A 21827-nucleotide genomic window follows, 5' to 3' on the forward strand; every position below is an offset into this window, starting at 1 on the left:
TTAAAAGCACACTCATGGAACAATATACTCTAGATGTTCTTAGGTTTTTTTCAAAGTTTATCTCAACAAATTATACGATTATCCAGAATAGGAGTTGTAATCCAACATTACCACTGGGGGCTGATGTCAGCAGCTGGGCAGATGACCGGCCCCAGATAATGAAAGGGAGGCCCTCCTGCGTAAAGAAGCTCTTCAATACATGTTAAGCCACACTATTGTGCACTAAGCAGAGTCTGATGTACATCACTCATCAGGGCAGAAAAAGTAGTCATTAAAAGTGACTAACAGACCTGTGACAGTGCCATGAGCCTGCCCTGGCGATACAGGCTGCCATAAAACAGCACTGGATTTTGTGAAGGGTCATACTATAGGGATTTTCTGAAACTTTACAAAATTACTCAAGAGTAAGTAATGTTGTGTTAGAGAAATAACAATTAGGCCGGGGTCACACTTGTGAGTGCAATGCGAGAAACTTGCACAAGTCGCTTGCATCAATGCCGGCACTCGGACCGGAGTGTGTGGTTGCCTGTATTTCTATGCAGCTGGACGCTCCGCTCCCGAGTGTCGATATTGAAGCAAGAGACTCGTGCAAGTTTCTCGCATTGCTCACAAGTGTGACCCTGGCCTTACCCTGCTCCAGCACTGCAGTTCCAGCCGTCATTCACAAGACTACTGCAGTCAATCACTAGCCTCAGCAATCTGGTTCCATACATGACAACTGCAGCCAATCATTGGCCTCGGTGTCGTGATTCTGTAGTGGACCCTTAGATACCACTAGAGTGCTGGCACTGGAGCTGCAGGGAATTCTCCAGGAAAGTAATGCTTTTATTTCTACAACATTCCTTACTTGCAACCTTTCTGAAATCCTGGGAAAAAATGTTCAGTATTTTACCTCAGTGTGTGTAAGCCAAAACCAGGAGTGGAACAATCAGTGGAAAAGTAGAATAGAAACATATGCACCACTTCTGTATTATCACCCACTCCTGGTTTAGGCTATGTGCACGCGTTGCAGATTTCCTGCGGATCCGCGTTTTTTCCGTGCAGAAACGCTGCAGATCCGCGAGTGATTTAGACTACAATGGCAAAAAAACGCTGTGCTAATAGTGTGGAAAATTCCACGTGGAAAACGCAGCAGATTAAAAGGAGCATGTCAATTCTTTGTGCGGATCTGCAGCTTTTCTGCACCCATTCCATAATAGGAATCCGCAGGGGTAAAATCACATGAAATCCGCAAAAAAAGCGCAGATTTTGACCTGCGTTTTCTGCCAAGAGATACAGAATCCGCACAGAAAATACCACAGGCAAATCCGCAACGTGTGCACCTACCCACAGGCTTACACATGCTGAGGTAAAATACTGTGCGATTGTGGCCTAAGAGGATTTTAGGCGCTGTAAGGCTACGTTCACATTAGCGTTTTGCAGGGCTGCGTCAGGCGCAGCCGTGGCAACGCATGCGTCATGTGCCCCTATATTTAACATGGGGGCGCATGGACATGCTTTGTCTTGCGTTTTGTGATGCATGCGTCATTTTTGGCGCAAGCGTCAGGGCGCAGAGGACGCAAGTTGCATTTTTTTTGTGTCCAAAATCATGCCAAAAAAGGACGCATGTGTCACAAAACAATGCGTTTTGCATGCGTTTTTGTTTGCGTTGTGTCTCCGCAAATGTGAATGTAGCCTAAGTGTGCGCCGTGGGGAACGTCGACATCACACCGAGCTTCCAGTCTCTGGCCTATGTCATGATATACAGGCTGTGTGCCGCCACATGACAGGGGCCTGATAACCTGGCAGCTGAGGGCACATGCCACCATTATCTTTCTGTTCAATGAATACATACATATAAACTGAGGCACAGAATGGCCCCACAGACTGCTGTACAGATATGCGGCTGCTCCGAGTATGACACACACGTGCCCGCCCGCGGACATTCCCTGCGCTCTCTCCTCCTCAGACCTCCGCCATGCTCGCGGGAATGACCGCCTCCAGCATGCCTGCGCCCCGCCCACCCCTGCACAGCCGGCTTTAGCGCTTCTGGGCGGGGCTTACACTGCTGACGTCGCCCCGTCAAGCCTTTCTTCAGCTGATAGGCTGTTCCTCAACCCAGCGGTTACGTCATCAGCGTCGCCGCCTCCCGGGTATATAAGCATTCGTTCGCCCCCTTCTTGCCGCTTTACACAGTATGGCCGGCGATATTAGCTAGCGCTCGCTCATTCGCGTTCTCTGTAACAGGGGAATCGATATAACGGGAAATAAGAGACTGTACCGGAGAAACGCACTATATCCATCACATAAAGAAACACCCAACATCTACTACAAAGCCTAACACCTCACAGAACCTTCCGCACGCCAAGGAATAAGCGAAACACTAAGAATATTCCAGAATCATTTCATTCTTAACCGTTTTTACCAAAAAAGCTCGGCCGGTGTGCCGCGGGAGGAAAGTGAGCAGCTATCTGTTTTCCGTTTCTCGTTATTTTCTGCGTTGTTGGTGGGTCTCCGGCTGCCGGGAGATGGAGGAGAGCGGCGCGCACTTCTTTGAAGGCACGGAGAAGCTGCTGGAGGTCTGGTTCAGCCAGCAGGATGAGAGCAAAGGATCCGGAGACCTTCGGGACATCCCAAGGTGAGCAGATGGCACGGCGGCGGCTCCTCTGTGCTGAAGGCCGCCCATGTGCTCTGCGGCATGGGGGAGGGGACGCTGACATCTCCGCTGGCGGGCACAGCCGACCAGCCATTTTGTTTCTCTAGATGACGTTACAGTCGGCCGCTGTGGAGGAGTACGCGGCTTTATTCAGCGACTTTCATTCATTCGTGGCTGCAGCTCCTCAAGGCGATGTATAGCATGGCGGTAACACAGGGCTTCATAGTCCGCGCCCTCCCCAGGTGTGCTGTGCTCCTCCATGCTACTCATCCCCGGGTGTGCTGCTGGTGAGGTGTGTCCGTGCTGCCCTCCCCGAGCTGCGCTGCCCCTGAGGTGGTGTGTGCCCTCTGTCCCCCGAGCTGTGCTGCCCCTGAGGTGATGTGTGCCCTCCCTGTCCCCCCAGCTGTGCTGCCACTGAGGTGGCATGTGTGCCCTCTCTGTCCCCCGAGCTGTGCTGCCCCTGAGGTGATGTGTGCCCTCCCTGTCCCCCCAGCTGTGCTGCCCCTGAGGTGGTGTGTGTGCCCTCCCTGTCCCCCCAGCTGTGCTGCCCCTGAGGTGATGTGTGCCCTCCCTGTCCCCCCAGCTGTGCTGCCACTGAGGTGGCATGTGTGCCCTCTCTGTCCCCCGAGCTGTGCTGCCCCTGAGGTGATGTGTGCCCTCCCTGTCCCCCCAGCTGTGCTGCCCCTGAGGTGGTGTGTGTGCCCTCCCTGTCCCCCCAGCTGTGCTGCCCCTGAGGTGGTGTGTGTGCCCTCCCTGTCCCCCCAGCTGTGCTGCCCCTGAGGTGGTATGTGCACTCCTTACCCCTGGTTGTGTTGCCTTCCCCTGATCCTGGTTGCGCCTGAGGGGGGTGGGCATGTCCTGCTCTCCCTGGGGGTGCTCCTGTTGCCCTTCTCCGATCCTGCTGCCCCTGTGGGGGGTGTGCGCCTCTCTTGCCCTTCCCCGGCCCTGCTGCCCCTGTGGGGGTGCCTGTCTTGCCCTTCCCCGGCCCTGCTGCCCCTGTGGGGTGCCTGTCTTGCCCTTCCCCGGTCCTGCTGCCCCTGTGGGGGGGGTGCCTGTCTTGCACTTCCCCGATCCTGTTGCCCCTGTGGGGGGTGTGCGCCTCTCTTGCCCTTCCCCGGCCCTGCTGCCCCTGTGGGGGTGCCTGTCTTGCCCTTCCCCGGCCCTGCTGCCCCTGTGGGGGTGCCTGTCTTGCCCTTCCCCGGCCCTGCTGCCCCTGTGGGGGTGCCTCTCTTGCCCTTCCCCGGCCCTGCTGCCCCTGTGGGGGTGCCTGTCTTGCCCTTCCCCGGCCCTGCTGCCCCTGTGGGGGGGGTTGCGTGCCTTGCCTTCTCCCGTTGTGCTGCTTGCCTCACTGTGGGGAGGGTGTGGCTGTGACCCTTCTGCCCACCACACACTTCCACATTATGTGCTTCATTTGCACACGCTGCCTAATGGCTTCCTTCTCCACGTTGCCCTTATAAGGGACAAGTGAAGAAGGTGGTCCCCTGTGTAGCCCCTGTCCAGTGAGCAGGCCTAGAGTCATTCATTTGAAGAGCCTGTGCTGCTGGCGACAGATTACTTCTGCAGTGCTATTATCTATATGCTACTGAGTGTAGAGTTATACATGTCACTACTTGTGCTGCCCACCACTGATGGTGGCAATGATTACATGAGCTGGTATGCCAGGGTTCGCTCACCAGCAGCGGCCTTTACGGATTCATCAGGGCGGGCGTCCACTCCAATGAAATATTGATGAGTTGCAGCCGTAATTTACTGACGTCACTCTGGGAACAGTGGCACCGACATTCCTGGAAAGATGCCGAAACAGAAAAGAGGGAGCCACTGTTTTTATTTTAATTGGTCCTGAAATTATCGTGCTGGGGTTATCTAGTAATGAACATCCCCTTTAATGTAAGTGAAACATATTTTGCTGTAAGGCCCCCCATTACACAAACCAGCTGATGGTCTGTTGTGTGTAAGGGTCCCTAACAGATGATGGGGAAGAAGTAAGGATCTGACATGTCTGATTTTGGATTGCAGATCCCTTTGTTCTTCGCAAGGTAAGCCTGCCAGCAAAGGAATCTGGAGGCAGATCTCTTGGGGACAGCACGGGACGGAGGAGTTGGGAGATCTGCTGGCCAAACCATCTGTTGTGACTGGAGCCTATTAAATTCAAGTATTGTGAATGAACCTTTTCTGCTTCGTGCATCCTTTCAATTGGTCACTGCACGGTGGCTCAGTGGTTAGCACTATAGCTTTTTGCAGCTCTGGGGTTCTGGGTTCACATCCCACCAAGGAGAATATCTGCAAGGATTTTGCATGTTCTCCCCATGTCTGCGTGGGTTTCCTCACAAATTCTAAAGACATACTGATGGGTAATTTTAAATTGTGAGCCACAATGGGGACAGCGATGTCTGTGAAGCGCTGCGGAATATGATAGTGCTACATAAGTAAGCATAATAAATGTCACCATAGACACAGTGCTCTTACTACCCATTAGCAAACTGGCACAGTGGCTTTTGATGTCCCTAAAACCGGGCTTCTCTTCAGCATGGTGCTGTGCAAGTGATGGCAACCTTGTATTACCGCTGGCATGAGAATTTGTATATAGTGCCAACATTCTCCATAGCAGGGTACAGTTCGGAGGATGTGTGTACAAAGGAACCAACCACAGTGCAGCCTTAGCCCTTGCACAAGGGCTGTGACTTGCTAAATACGCTTGGCTTAGTAATGCACCTATATAATGTGCAGCATGCAGAGCCTGTGTGGGGCAGGTCATTGAAGCAGCAAGTCTGCTGCTGATACACGTGAGTTTCTCGCTGGCTCACCCCTTTCCCATGGTGAATCCTCTCACAGCCAATGGGGTGGGCGGCGTGATAATCTATGGAATGTGCTGTAGCAGATTCTGCAGCTCTTGCCACAAGCTAGCACCCGCCATCTCCATCTAAAATGTTTAGCACACCTTAATTCCACCACAAATTAAATTGCTCAACAATAAGATATTTCCAGTTAGATTAGTATTGTTCCGTTGGAATAATTAAAGGCAGTATCTGAATGTTACATGTGCACTCCAGCCATGCTTTTGATTTCTCCTCAGAACACCTACTGTGCTAGTAAGAAGCTGCTTGGAGCTGGGCCTGCACCCTAGAAGCAGTGCAACAGGTTCCAGGATATGGGGCTAAGCATGTCGCCGCCACCCCGCTCTGACACCAAGTGGATGTCCTCCGCTTTCTCCAGGGGAATGTAGGGTTGCAGGCTGACATGCGCATTTGTTATAGGGTAATATGCAGATCCTGTTAGATTCTTTTTGGACTGCAGTGCGTGCATGATGTCCTAGCCTTATTGGTTTACATAAGGGGTTATCCCAGTTTTATCAATCTCCCTGCAGCATACTAAGGGCTCTAAAGTAAGCCATGCCCTCAGTTCCTCACTGGCCAGTTTCTTACATAATTTTCTACCTCTAGCTTCTTTCTGTTCAATGTGAAGTGGGTGGTGCATTAGAGCTGCCCATTGTGACCAATGTAAACTACATTTCCTGAAATCTCCCTTCAGGCTTCCTACTCCCACACCGCTCCAGTCTCTTTATTTCTTTTGCATATCCTCCATGCAGCTGAATATAAAGGTGGAGAATCAAGTAGCTCAATTAATGAAGTGGTTAGTTGCACTTGCAACCCTTCCCTATCTCCCACCACCTGTGTACATACATAGGTGATGTGTGCTGAATCTTCTTGTATGCTATCCAGTATTCCCCACTTTCAACTTGTAAAAGCTTACAGGGTGAAACCTATCAGGTCATTGATTTATCACTGCTGAATCAAAATAGGCTTGTGACACAAGCCATGTGCATTATGTTGAGTCTTCACCTTATACTAAGCTAGAGACATTTTGGGCGATGTAGCCGCCATTAAAGGAATAATGCCAGAAAGTAAGAAGTAATCAACATGGCAAAAATGGCATCTCACCTAAAATGTATTCACAAAAGTTTGCACAAAAACCTATACATTATTTTTTAATGGCTTATACTCGTTTATGCAGTAGTCCCTCAAAATACCATAATTTTTCCAGGATGGCCAATGTATGCTGAATATATTGAGGCAGGCTTATGAAACTTGCCTAAAAGTAAATTCTGTTGCCCATAGCAACCAGTCAAGGCTTTAATTTTACCTAGAGCAGTTTAAAGGGAATTGGTCACCCCTGGGATGCTTTTAAGCTATTTCTATGGGCATACAGGTAATAGAATGGTTAATCTAGTCTTAAATAAATGCCTCATAGCTGTGGTTTAGAAGTTGAGAAATGCACGTTTAATCTTTTATGTCAAGCAGGATGAAGACCCTGCTATTAAAACTGCAAATAAGGTACCCAAAAGGACGGCGCTGGATTGTCGCGCTGCAACTGCAAGTCACAGATCAGTGTCATGTTCATGGGAAGGGGGTGATATTGTAATGAAGACAGGATGCAGGGATTTCTTCCAGGCACCACATGGCCCAGAGTCTAAAATAAATCATTATCATAAAATATTAAAAGTGCATTTCTCCACACCTAGACCTAAGCTGAGGCATACAGGTAAGACTGGTTAAACCATTCTATTACCTGTATGCCCATAGTCATAGCTTAAAAGCGTCACGGGGTGACACATTCCCTTTTAAAGGTAACCTGTCACCACAAAATCGAATATGAGCTAAGCCCACCAGCCTCAGGGGCTTATCTACAGCATTCTGGAATGCTGTAGATAAGCCCCCAATGTATCCTGAAAGATGAGAAAAAGAGGTTAGATTATACTCACGTGGGCGGTCCGATCCGATGAGCATCACGGTCCGGGGCCTCCCATCTTCTTACGATGACGTCCTGCAGTGCGCAGGCGCCCGGAAAGGTCAGAGAGGCCCAGCACCTGCGCACTGCAGTACTTTGCTCTGCCCTCAACAGGGCAGACAAGAAGAGGACGTAATCGTAAGAAGATGAAAGGCGCCGGACCGCGACACCCATCGGACCGGACCGCAGCGGGACTGCCCCTGGGTGAGTATAATCTAACCTCTTTTTCTCATGTTTCAGGATACATCGGGGGCTTATCTACAGCATTCCAGAATGCTGTAGATAAGCCCCTGATGCCGGTGGGCTTAGCTCAACTTCCATTTTGGGGGTGACAGGTTCCCTTTAAGAATTGCAAGCTCATCTCTTGTAGCAATAGGCAATAAATATGGTTTATTCTTTTAAACCATTTTAGGAACGATTTAGGAAATGGCTTCATGTCTCTGGAGACTACTACCTTGCAAGTAAAATCACTTTTCCATGTACACTCATGCTAAGTAGTTATGCATTCGCCATCTATGCCTGTGAGGAACGCTTCTGTGTTTAAGAGAATACTTCATAATGCAGAGCTCAGGAGTTGTAAAAGAAAATGGACAGGGATAGCTGAATTGTATAAAAGAATTGCAGATACTGTGGTTAAAAATCTGCTTGTCATATGGCTGATTTATGCTGGAAAGTGGTCATTTACCAGGCAGCACTAAAGAATGTTTCATGGTCAGTCCTCAATTGTGTCCGATCAGGTCATTCCCATTAGTTGGGTCACATCACCCATTCAAAATGAGATTCAAGGTCAAACCTTTTTCATTAACCTTTATGTAACCTAGATAGAGATCCTTCCTACGGAGATGTAACTAAAGTCAGCTTTTGGACTCTTACTCCCAATAGCTTGTCTCTGTGGTGACAGTCGAACTCAAAGTCCATATAGACTGATCCCCACCCCAAAAAATAAACAATATACTGTACTGTGCAACAGTTTTAAAAACAAAAGCAGCAGCACTTTGTATATGCTAAGATGTTTGCAAAACATTGGGGCCAATTCATCAAAACTTCAGACTACAGAAAACTGGCTTAAGACTGAAAAATGTGCGAATTTTGGTGTCCTTTTCCTAGTTTAGCTTAGTCTAAATGGGCAGAGGGAGGCGTGGCCACACCTGCCAATCAAATTAATCAAAAAATGCTTAAGATTTGTACACCAGAAAAACTTCTGTCGCTATGTGTCCCTTACAAAAGGGGCCAAGCCAACCAATAGTTTTATAAAATGCAAAAATATTCCTATGAGCAGTAATCAGGGCTGTAAGTCAGGAGTCTGCAAGCCAAACCTCCAACTTCTCAATTTTTCAGACTCCGACTCCCTCATAGATAGCTCATGTTTGGAATGCATTTACTGTAGTAAAATGGTAACATCAAGCTTTTCATCACCATTATGATACAATAATCAAGCTATATAGATAGAACATAAAAATATTTATTGTAATTCAACTATAGAACACAAACTTTAATAAATTGTAAATATTAAATTCACTATGCTGTAAGTGGGGAAAAAAAGTTTTCAACAACGTACTGAATAACAATTGTGCAGTCTATGATTTTGGTCTGAGAAATGGTATCGCTTCCATTCAGGATATAAAGGATTTGCCTTGTGCACCGTCACTTTTGATGAACGGTTGAACTTTTCTACTTTGAGAGCAAATGAAACATTTTCCTGAAATACGGTTAATCTGTTTGCTGTGGGAGTGGAATCCTTTACCCTGTGGCAACCCTTTGCCTTCTCCATGTCATCCAAATACTTTTCAAAATGAAACTCCTTATCTGATGAGGCTGAAGATATGGTAGCACTACCACTGGCAAGACCCAAGTCCTCTTGCCAGTCCTGTAACCCACCCATCCTAACTGCTACTTCAGTCAGAACTGTTGATCATCCAGCAATATACGATGACTCGGGGCCACATAAATTGCTACCAGAACAATTGTCTTTTCTTATAGCAGTGTCTCTCTCCGTTTCATTGAAGCACTAATGCCATCTGCTATTAAACCTCCTCTTTGGTACAAGCAGAACAGCAAGTTTTTCCACTCCTTTATAAAAATGCAAGGAGTTAAATCCTCAGCTTGTAACTTTTTAGTCACTGTAAATGGGTAATGAAGCAATTCCTTCAATTCAGCCACCTGTGTCCATTGACCTTATGTAATGTTACCTGAGGGTTGGCCATATCTACAAGGAAGGGTTTCAGCTCAAGCAATCGCTCAATCATTAAATAGGTGCTGGCCCACCGAGGGGCTTGATCCACAAGTGCCCCTTTCCAGTACGTCTCTTCATGATGGAATCAATTTTAGGGGGTTCTGGCAGCAATAACCAATTTCCTCACTTTGTCAGAGTTCCAGCATGTCCCTCCTTGCGGACTATCTCTTATTGCCAGCTGCAGCGTGTGCAAAACACAGCGCATGTGATTAATATGAGAAAGCTTGGAAGCAGCTTCATCAAGATCATCTAATTGTAAAGAATGATTTTGCTGTTCTTCTGTAGTAATATCTGTTTGTTCCTCCGTTATGGGAACAGGACTGTGGCCTTCCATCTGAAACATACCGAATCTGAAGTTTTCTCATTCATTAGTTTAATTGTACTTATGTCTGAAGCATTATCCGTTCAATAAGGCTAGCTTCACACTAGCGCTCAGCAGGGCTGCGGACGAAAGCCTTCTTTATCTGAAGCCCCGCCCACTGCCACGCCTCTTCCTTCAGCTCCACCTATGCATGCGTCCTGCGTACCCTATCTTTAACCCCTTCAAGACCCAGCCTATTTTGACCTTAAAGACCTTGCCGTTTTTTGCAATTCTGACCAGTGTCCCTTTATGAGGTAATAACTCAGGAACGCTTCAACGGATCCTAGCGGTTCTGAGATTGTTTTTTCGTGACATATTGGGCTTCATGTTAGTGGTAAATTTAGGTCAATAAATTCTGCATTTATTTGTGATAAACACGGAAATTTGGCGAAAATTTTGAAAATTTAGCAATTTTCACATTTTGAATTTTTATTCTGTTAAACCAGAGAGATATGTGACACAAAATAGTTAATAAATAACATTTCCCACATGTTTACTTTACATCAGCACAATTTTGGAAACAAAATTTTTTTTTGTTAGGAAGTTATAAGGGTTAAAATTCGACCAGCGATTTGTCATTTTTACAACGAAATTTACAAAACCATTTTTTTAGGGACCACCTCACATTTGAAGTCAGTTTGAGGGGTCTATATGGCTGAAAATACCCAAAAGTGACACCATTCTAAAAACTGCACCCCTCAAGGTACTCAAAACCACATTCCAGAAGTTTATTAACCCTTCAGGTGCTTCACAGAAGCAGAAGCAACATGGAAGGAAAAAATGAACATTTAACTTTTTAGTCACAAAAATTATCTTTTAGCAACAATTTTTTTATTTTCCCAATGGTAAAAGGAGAAACTGAACCACGAAAGTTGTTGTCCAATTTGTCCTGAGTACGCTGATACCTCATATGTGGGGGTAAACCACTGTTTTGGCGCACGGCAGGGCTTGGAAGGGAAGGAGCGCCATTTGACTTTTTGAATCAAAAATTGGCTCCACTCTTTAGCGGACACCATGTCACGTTTGGAGAGCCCCCGTGTGCCTAAAAATTGGAGCTCCCCCACAAGTGACCCCATTTTGGAAACTAGACGCCCCAAGGAACTTATCTAGATGCATAGTGAGCACTTTGAACCCCCAGGTGCTTCACAAATTGATCCGTAAAAATGAAAAAGTACTTTTTTTTCGCAAAAAAATTCTTTTAGCCTCAATTTTTTCATTTTCACATGGGCAACAGGATAAAATGGATCCTAAAATGTGTTGGGCAATTTCTCCTGAGTACACCAATACCTCACATGTGGAGGTAAACCACTGTTTGGGCACATGGTAAGGCTCGGAAGGGAAGGAGCGCCATTTGACTTTTTGAATGAAAAATTATTTCCATCGTTAGCGGACACCATGTCGCGTTTGGATAGCTCCTGTGTGCCTAAACATTGGCGCTCCCCCACAAGTGACCCCATTTTGGAAACTAGACCCCCCAAGGAACTAATTTGGATGCCTAGTGAGCACTTTAAACCCTCAGGTGCTTCACAAATTGATCTGTAAAAATGAAAAAGTAATTTTTTTTCACAAAAAAATTCTTTTCGCCTCAATTTTTTCATTTTCACATGGGCAGTAGGATAAAATGGATCATAAAATTTGTTGGGCAATTTCTCCCGAGTACGCCGATACCTCATATGGGGGGGTAAACCACTGTTTGGGCACTCGGCAGGGCTCGGAAGAGAAGGCGCGCCATTTGACTTTTTGAATGGAAAATTAGCTCCAATTGTTAGCGGACACCATGTCGCGTTTGGAGAGCCCCTGTGTGCCTAAACATTGGAGCTCCCCCACAAGTGACCCCATTTTGGAAACTAGACCCCCCAAGGAACTTATCTAGATGCATATTGAGCACTTTAAACCCCCAGGTGCTTCACAGAAGTTTATAACGCAGAGCCATGAAAATAAAAAATAATTTTTCTTTCCTCAAAAATGATTTTTTAGCCTGGAATTTCCTATTTTGCCAAGGATAATAGGAGAAATTGGACCCCAAATATTGTTGTCCAGTTTGTCCTGAGTACGCTGATACCCCATATGTGGGGGTAAACCACTGTTTGGGCGCACGGCAGGGCTCGGAAGGGATGGCACGCCATTTGGCTTTTTAAATGGAAAATTAGCTCCAATCATTAGCGGACACCATGTCACGTTTGGAGAGCCCCTGTGTGCCTAAACATTGGAGATCCCCCAGAAATGACACCATTTTAGAAACTAGACCCCCAAAGGAACTAATCTAGATGTGTGGTGAGGACTTTGAACCCCCAAGTGCTTCACAGAAGTTTATAACGCAGAGCCATGAAAATAAAAAAAAAAATTATTTTCTCAAAAATGATCTTTTAGCCTGCAATTTTTTATTTTCCCAAGGGTAACAGGAGAAATTTGACCCCAAAAGTTGTTGTCCAGTTTCTCCTGAGTACGCTGATACCCCATATGTGGGGGTAAATCACTGTTTGGGCACATGCCGGGGCTCGAAAGTGAAGTAGTGACGTTTTGAAATGCAGACTTTGATGGAATGCTCTGTGGGCGTCACGTTGCATTTGCAGAGCCCCTGATGTGGCTTAACAGTAGAAACCCCCCACAAGTGACCCCATTTTGGAAACTAGACCCCCAAAGGAACTTATCTAGATGTGTGGTGAGCACTTTGAACCCCCAAGTGCTTCATAGAAGTTTATAATGCAGAGCCGTGAAAATAATAAATACGTTTTCTTTCCTCAAAAATAATTATTTAGCCCAGAATTTTTTAATTTTCCCAAGGGTAACAGGAGAAATTTGACCCCAAAAGTTGTTGTCCAGTTTCTCCTGAGTACGGTGATACCCCATATGTGGGGGTAAATCACTGTTTGGGCACATGCCGGGGCTCGGAATTGAAGTAGTGACGTTTTGAAATGCAGACTTTGATGGAATGCTCTGCGGGCGTCACGTTGCGTTTGCAGAGCCCCTGATGTGCCTAAACAGTAGAAACCCCCCACAAGTGACCCCATTTTGGAAACTAGACCCTGAAAGGAACTTATCTAGATGTGTGGTGAGCACTTTGAACCCCCAAGTGCTTCATAGAAGTTTATAATGCAGAGCCGTGAAAATAATAAATACGTTTTCTTTCCTCAAAAATTATGTTTTAGCAAGCATTTTTTTAGATTCACAAGGGTAACAGGAGAAATTGGACCCCAGTAATTGTTGCGCAGTTTGTCCTGAGTATGCTGGTACCCCATATGTGGGGGTAAACCACTGTTTGGGCACACGTCAGGGCTCGGAAGTGAGGGAGCACCATTTGACTTTTTGAATACGAGATTGGCTGGAATCAATGGTGGCGCCATGTTGCGTTTGGAGACCCCTGATGTGCCTAAACAGTGGAAACCCCTCAATTCTAACTCCAACACTAACCCCCCCACACCCCTAACCCTAATCCCAACTGTAGCCATAACCCTAATCACAACCCTAACCCCAACACACCCCTAACCACAACACTAACCCCAACACACCCCTAACCCTAACCACAACCTTAATTCCAACCCTAACCCTAAGGCTATGTGCCCACGTTGCGGATTCGTGTGAGATATTTCCGCACCATTTTTGAAAAATCTGCGGGTAAAAGGCACTGTGTTTTACCTGCGGATTTTCCGCGGATTTCCAGTGTTTTTTGTGCGGATTTCACCTGCGGATTCCTATTGAGGAACAGGTGTAAAACGCTGCGGAATCCGCACAAAGAATTGACATGCTGCGGAAAATACAATGCAGCGTTTCCGCGCGGTATTTTCCGCACCATGGGCACAGCGGATTTGGTTTTTCATATGTTTACATGGTACTGTAAACCTGATGGAACACTGCTGCGAATCCGCAGCCAAATCCGCACCGTGTGCACATGGCCTAATTCTAAAGGTATGTGCACACGCTGCGGAAAACGCTGCGGATCCGCAGCAGTTTCCCATGAGTGTACATTTCAATGTAAACCTATGGGAAACAAAAATCGCTGTACACATGCTGCGGAAAAACTGCACGGAAACGCAGCGGTTTACATTCCGCAGCATGTCACTTCTTTGTGCGGATTCCGCAGCGGTTTTACAACTGCTCCAATAGAAAATCGCAATTGTAAAACCGCAGTGAAATGCGCAGAAAAAAACGCGGTAAATCCGCCATAAATCCGCAGCGGTTTAGCACTGCGGATTTATCAAATCCGCAGCGGAAAAATCCGCAGAGGACCAGAATACGTGTGCACATTCCTAACCCTAACCCTAGCCCTAACCCTACCCCTACCCCTAACCCTACCCCTAACCCTACCCCTACCCCTACCCCTAACCCTAACCCTACCCCTAACCCTAACCCTATTCTAACATTAGTGGAAAAAAAAAAATTTCTTTATTTTTTTTATTGTCCCTACCTATGGGGGTGACAAAGGGGGGGGATCATTTATTATTTTTTTTATTTTGATCACTGAGATAGATTATATCTCAGTGATCAAAATGCACTTTGGAACGAATCTGCCGACCGGCAGATTCGGCGGGCGCACTGCGCATGCGCCCGCCATTTTGGAAGATGGCGGCGCCCGGGAGAAGACGGACGGGACCACGGCTGGATCGGTAAGTATGATAGGGTGGGGGGGGACCACGGGGGGGGGGGGGGGGATCGAAGCACGGGGGGGGGAATCGGAGCGCGGGAGGGGTGGAACGGAGCGCGGGGGGCGTGGAACGGAGCACGGGGGGGCTGGAATGGAGCACGGGGGGGGGGGTGGATCGGAGTGCAGGGGGGGTGATTGGAGCACGGGGGGTGATTGGAGCACGGGGGGTGATTGGAGCACGGGGGGGTGATTGGAGCACGGGGGGGAGCGGAGCACAGGACGGAGGGGAGCCGGAGCAGTGTACCGGCCAGATCGGGGGGGTGGGGGGGCGATCGGAGGGGTGGGGTGGGGGCACACTAGTATTTCCAGCCATGGCCGATGATATTTCAGCATCGGCCATGGCTGGATTGTAATATTTCACCCGTTATAATGGGTGAAATATTACAAATCGCTCTGATTGGCAGTTTCACTTTCAACAGCCAATCAGAGCGATCGTAGCCACGAGGGGGTGAAGCCACCCCCCCTGGGCTAAACTACCACTCCCCCTGTCCCTGCAGATCGGGTGAAATGGGAGTTAACCCTTTCACCCGATCTGCAGGGACGCGATCTTTCCATGACGCCGCATAGGCGTCATGGGTCGGAATGGCACCGACTTTCATGACGCCTACGTGGCGTCATGGGTCGGGAAGGGGTTAACATTGGGTACGCAGGCCATGCGGATGTATGCGGATACCTCCGCATGCTTCATTTTGAAGCTGTGCTGACCGCAACAAAATGCAACATCAGCGCAGCGTCAAGACTACGTATGCGGAGGACTGCGTACACATTGTTAAAGATAGGGTACGCAGGACACATGCATAGGCGGAGCTGAAGGAAGAGGGGCTGCAGTGGGCGGGGCTTCATGGAGGAAGAAGGCTTGCGTACGCAGCTCTGCCAAACACCAGTGTGAAGCTAGCCTTACAGTTTGGTAGCAGACTGTTCAGCTTTATTCAGTCTGGTCAGTTTTTTGCTTGCTGCTTTTTTTTCCATATTTGCATAAAACTTGCACGAAGTAAGAAATCTTTCAAAAATGCAGGTGTTAATAGTTTACTTTGATCAATTACAAAAATACAAAGTCAGGTGAACAAGAGAAATCCAATTCATTTTTGCGGTCTTCATAATTGCATCATTTCTTCTAGGTACTCTTGCACACAGATTTTGATTAAACAAATTCTCTTCAGAGTTCCAAACATCTTGGAGAACATCCACAGATCTGTTACTAAGCTTGCACAAATCATTCTCCGTGTATTCACAGACAGATCTTAAGATCAGGGCTTTGTGGGAGCCATAGCTTCAATTCCACGAATCCTTGTTTTTGTTTACGCTGAAGATAGATCTTAATGACATTGGCTGTATGTTTGGGATAATTGTCCTACTGCTTAAAGGGAACCAGGCGTTTGTAGCTAAGAGAGCCACCTTGTGCAGCACTAATGCTGCATTCTGTCAAGGTGGCTGTTAGTTCTGGTCCCTGCCAACGCTGCAATAATCGCTTTTATAATGTGCCCCATATACCTCGAATTTGTCAGGGGGGCAGGTCTTTCCCCCCTGACACAGACGCACCACAACCGTCACCCAGGGCCTCTGTGCGGCAGGCGCCACCTCCTCTCCCTTCATTAGCGTCCCCGGCACCTGCGCTATAAGTTCGAAGGGCAGCGCAACTGTGCATGCCTGAAAAAAAACTTACTGCCCCCCTGACAAATTCGAGGTATATGGGGCACATTATAAAAGCGATTATTGCAGCGTTGGCAGGGACCAGAACTGAAAGAGCCACCTTGACAATGCAGCATTAGTGCAGCACAAGTGGTTCTTTTAGTTAAAAACGCCTGGGGGGGGACAGGTTCCTTTTAAAGGGAACCTGTCACCCCCAAAATTGATGGTGAGTAAAGGTACCGTCACACTAGACGATATCGCTAGCGATCCGTGACGTTGCAGCGTCCTCGCTAGCGATATCGTCCAGTGTGACAGGCAGCAGCGATCAGGCCCCTGCTGTGCTGTCGCTGGTCGGGGAAGAAAGTCCAGAACTTTATTTGGTCGCTGGACTCCCCGTAGACATCGCTGAATCGGCGTGTGTGACACCGATTCAGCGATGTCTTCGCTGGTAACCAGGGTAAACATCGGGTAACTAAGCGCAGGGCCGCGCTTAGTAACCCGATGTTTACCCTGGTTACCATTGTTAAAGTAAAAAAAACAACCACTACATACTTACCTACCGCTGTCTGTCCTCGGCGCTCTGCTTCTCTGGTCTGGCTGTGAGCACAGCAGCCGGAAAGCACAGCGGTGACGTCACCGCTCTGCTTTCCGGCTGCCCGGCGCTCACAGCCAGACCAGAGAAGCAGAGCGCCGAGTACAGACAGCGGTAGGTAAGTATGTAGCGTTCCAGCGACCAAACAGCGACGCTGCAGCGATCCGGATCGTTGTCGGTATCGCTGCAGCGTCGCTTAGTGTGACGGTACCTTTAAGCTCACCGTCATCAGGGGCTTATCTACAGCATTCTGTAATGCTGTAGATAAGCTGCCGATGTAACCTGAAAGAGGAGAAAAAGACGTTAGATTATACTCACCCAGGGGCGGTCCCGCTGCGGTCTGGTCAAATGGGTGTCTCAGGTCCGCTCCGGATCTTCATTCCATGACGTCCTCTTCTGGTCTTCACGCTACGGCGCAGGCGTACTTTGCCCTGTTGAGGGCAGAGGATAGTACTGCAGTGCGCAGGCGCCGGAAAGGTCAGAGAGGCCCGGCGCCTGCGCACTGCAGTACTTTGCTCTGCCCTCAACAGGGCAAAGTACGCCTGTGCCGGAGCCGCGGCGTGAAGACCAGAAGAGGACGTCATGGAATGAAGATGGGAGGCGCCGATGCGGACCTGAGACACTTGACCAGACCGCAGCGGGACCGCCCCTGGGTGAGTATAATCTAACCTCTTTTTTTTCTCTTTCAGGTTACATCGGGGGCTTATCTACAGCATTACAGAATGCTGTAGATAAGCCCCTGATGACGGTGAGCTTACCTCACCATCGATTTTTGGGGTGACAGGTTCCATTTAAGAAATGGCTCCAGTCAGATGCCTCCCTGATGGTATTGCATGATGGATAACTGCCTATATTTCTCATTATTGAGGACACCATTAATCCTGACCGAAGTGCCAATTCAAATTGAAGTTCAGCCCTGTGACATGAAACTATTAAACCTTCTATTTCTGAAAGCATTCTTAGGCCATGTTCACACCATCCTTTTTTTCATGCGGAATCGCCGCGATTTTCCTGCTGCGTGTCCGCAGCTGTTTTCCATGCAGGGTACATTACAATGTACCCTATGGAAAACAGGAACTGCTGTGCCCACATTGCGGAAAATCGCAAAAAAAAGCCGCACTGAATAGCCGCGGTAAAAAAGAAGTACCATGTCACTTCTTTTTGCGGAACTGCAGCGGTTCTGCACCCATAGACCTCCATTGTGAGGTCAAACCCGCAGATGAAAAAAATATCTGCGGGTTTTCTGCGGTTTGTGGTGCAGAACCGCTGCAGTGTGGCTACACTGCCCCAATCCCACCCCCCCCATGCTCTGATGCCACCCCCTCTCCCCCCCTAACCTATCTCAGTGATCAAAATAAAAAAAATAGTAAATGACCCCCCCCCCCCCCCCCCCCCTCCATAGGTAGGGACAATAAAAAAATTAAGAATTTTTTTTTTTTCCACTAAGGTTAGAATAGGGTTAGGGTATTTTCAGCCATTTTAACCCTAAAAAACTTCCTAGAAAACACACAGACTCTGCATAGAAAACTGCATCAAAAAACGCACCAAAAAAAGGACCTGCGTTTTCTGCCAAGAGCTGCGGTTTTTAGTCCTGAAAAAAGAGGGAAATCAGGAACGTGTGAACATAGCCTTACTTTGCAGCCTTCCCCCCCCCCCCACACACACACTTGCCTAAAACTTGTACAGGACTGTTATACACATTTTGGTTTTCACAAAGTTTTGGATTCATGTAAAAAGCATTGTTCATCACCAGATTGCTCTTGGAGGATGTTTGGATACCATTCTTTATTCATGGCGATGAAAAGCAACTCGTACATGAATGGTCTCAAGATTTACTGTTTTCATGACACAGTACTTCTCCGGACAATTATTTCAGATTTTTATCAGAGAAAATAACTTCACCCCAGTCCTCAGCAGCCCAATTCCTGTTTTGTGCAGAATGTCACTGCCCTTGATGTTTCCTGGAGAGAAGTGACTTAAGGTACCTTCACACATAACGATATTGTTAACGATATCGTTGCTTTTTGTGACGTAGCAACGATATCGTTAATAGAATCGTTGTGTGACAGCGACCAACGATCAGGCCCCTGCTGGGAGATCGTTGGTCGCTGAAGAAAGTCCAGAACTTTATTTCGTCGCTGGATCTCCCGTGGACATCGCTGGATCGGCGTGTGTGACACCGATCCAGCGATGTCTTCACTGGTAACCAGGGTAAACATCGGGTAACTAAGCACAGGGCCGCGCTTAGTTACCCAATGTTTACCCTGGTTACCTTCCTAAAAGTAAAAAAAACAAACAGTACATACTTACCTACCGCTGTCTGTCCCCGGCGCTGTGCTCTGCACTCCTCCTGTACTGGCTGTGAGCGTCGGTCAGCCGGAAAGCAGAGCGGTGACGTCACCGCTCTGCTTTCCGGCCGCTGTGCTCACACAGACAGTACAGGAGGAGTGCAGAGCACAGCGCTGGAGGACAGACGGCTGTAGGTAAGTATGTACTGTTTGTTTTTTTTACTTTTAGGAAGGTAACCAGGGTAAACATCGGGTTACTAAGCGCGGCCCTGCGCTTAGTTACCCGATGTTTACCCTGGTTACCGGCATCGTTGGTCGCTGGAGAGCGGTCTGTCTGTCAGCTCTCCAGCGACCAAACAGCGACGCTGCAGCGATCCGGATCGTTGTCGGTATCGCTGCAGCGTCGCTTAATGTGAAGGTACCTTTATTTGCTGGTCCTCTTGACACCAGGCCAACCTCTCACTGTGCACGCAGAAGCACCAACACTTGCCTGCTGCCATTCCTGAGCAAGCTCTGAACCGATCTGTAGCTGAATCCTCTTAAGGCTCTTTCATGGGTGCCATGAAGTCTTCTTCACAGCAATTAAACCGGTCTTTGAAATTCTTGATGATCTGATAAATGGTTTAAGGCCTGTAAAACCTTTTTGATGAAAAGCCATAATGATGGCACATTTCCATGGAGAGGCAACCATGTTTAACAGAAGATTATGATTTCAAGTACCTGTCCCCCTTTTAAAGCAACCAGTTTGCTCTTGTGATAGCATAAGTTTCCTTGTTAACACTGTCCTGAGCTAACAAGATCGCTTAAAGCAGGTCATTTTGTGACATGGCTGAAATTCAGTGCACTTTTTTTTCATAATTAAGCTCATTTTCATGTTTACATGTTGACTTTTTAGTGAGGACAAAATAAAGATTGGAATTTTATTAAGTTTTCACACTACCATTTAGGCTACATTCACATTAGCGTTGCGCGCCGGTGCGTCGGCGACGCAACGCGCGACGCACAAAAAACGCGCGCAAAAACGCTGCGTTTTGCGACGCGTGCGTCGTTTTTTGACGAAAATCGGACGCACGAAAAATGCAACTTGTTGCATTTTCTTGCGTCCGACGCTAGCGTCTGAAACGACGCACGTGTCGAAAAACGCCACCCAAAAAACGCACGCGTCCCCTATGTTAAACATAGGGGCGCGTCGCCGACGCAACAGCGACGCACATTAGCGGAACGCTAATGTGAACGTAGTCTTAGTTGCATGAGATAGTGATTCCTCTGTTAAATCTGTATTGGACGTGAAATGCAAAATCCCATCTATTCATTTGCAAGTGTCAGTTTGGCTACGTTCACATTAGCGTTGCGCCGCTGTTGCGTCGGCGACGCAGCGGCGACGCAGCGGCGACGCGCCCCTATGTTTAACATAGGGGACGCGTGCGTTTTTTGGGTGGCGTTTTTCGCCACGTGCGTCGTTTCCGACGCTAGCGTCGGACGCAAGAAAATGCAACAAGTTGCATTTTCTGTGCGTCCGATTTTTGTCAAAAACGACGCACGCGTCGCAAAACGCGCGCGTTTTTGCGCGCGTTTGCACGCGTTTTAACATGCGTCGCGCGTTGCGTCGCCGACGCAGGGCGGCGCAACGCTAATGTGAACGTAGCCTTTCCTCCCTTTGAAACACAATGATGTCACCCTTGTGCCTCCATGCAATAGTATCGTTCCCCTCTTGTGCCTCTTTGCAATGTTTGAATGTTTGCTCTAATAAAAAAAAAAAAATTGAGGAGCTCTGCCACTGTTACAACTGTCTGAGAATGCAGATACCACTGAAAGCAGTATTTACCTGAAGTTCTGACAGGCACCCTTCCAATACAAGCCAGGGTGCAGTTGTGACTGCAGTGGTTATGCCACTGCCTTCCTCATAATGCAAGCATTGTGTGATGAAATGAATGGCATTGTATTTATAACCAGAAACTGAGCAAAATTACTGCTGTTGATAGTTCTGCATTACATGAAGTTTATATATGAAATTGTCTAGTCGCCTTAAGATTGTAGATCAGGAAATCATTTAGGCTATGTGCACACGTTGCGGAATGGGGTGCAGAATTTTCTGCACAAATCTGCATCTCCTGGCAGAAACCGCAGGTGCAGACTTGAGAAAGGCAATAGCCGAAACGCGCGTCGGGGGGGACAGGGGTGAGGTGCCAGTCTACGCCGGGACTCTTTTCCACACTGACCGGTATGTATACCAGTTACATTTATTGTGTATGCGTTTTTATATATATTTCTTTGGACCTATGTTTCCAATTCATGTAGTTATACTTTATTCGCTTGCACAGTTATTTTGATCACTTTGTGATACCTGTCTTGGTTACAATGTGGATGTATTTATATTGTAGGCACCTGTCCCCTGTTCATGTAGGTGCGTGCTGAGTATAGCACGGGGATTATTTCCCCCTGTCGTTTTTAAACCTGGTATTACTACTAATAAAGTTTTTTCTACATATTTATCTGGACTTTATGCTGCTTTCTTTCTGTTGTTTTTTGTCTATTTGAGTGCAGTGGTCCAATATGGTCCTTCTTCCGGTCCCATTTTTTCTGGATTGACTATACCCTACTTGGGTTAAACTACGATGTTGGTGACCTTACACTGTTCCACCTTAGTGTTCTACTTATAAGT

The 21827-nt window shown here is 47.6% G+C and overlaps 1 protein-coding gene across 1 annotated transcript in view; it reads left to right on the forward strand.

Annotated features, from left to right (window-relative positions):
- Window positions 1–2164: 2164 nt before the first annotated feature.
- Window positions 2165–21827, forward strand: part of AMD1 (adenosylmethionine decarboxylase 1) — a 42286-nt gene continuing 22623 nt past the window's right edge. The window contains exon 1 of the mRNA XM_069726139.1: window positions 2165–2617. Within this exon, the coding sequence (XP_069582240.1) occupies window positions 2508–2617 (110 nt within the window). The 5' untranslated portion in view covers window positions 2165–2507. The remainder of the gene's footprint in view (window positions 2618–21827) is intronic.

This window comes from Ranitomeya imitator, chromosome 5, assembly GCF_032444005.1.
Source record: "Ranitomeya imitator isolate aRanImi1 chromosome 5, aRanImi1.pri, whole genome shotgun sequence".
Lineage (NCBI taxonomy): Eukaryota > Metazoa > Chordata > Amphibia > Anura > Dendrobatidae > Ranitomeya > Ranitomeya imitator.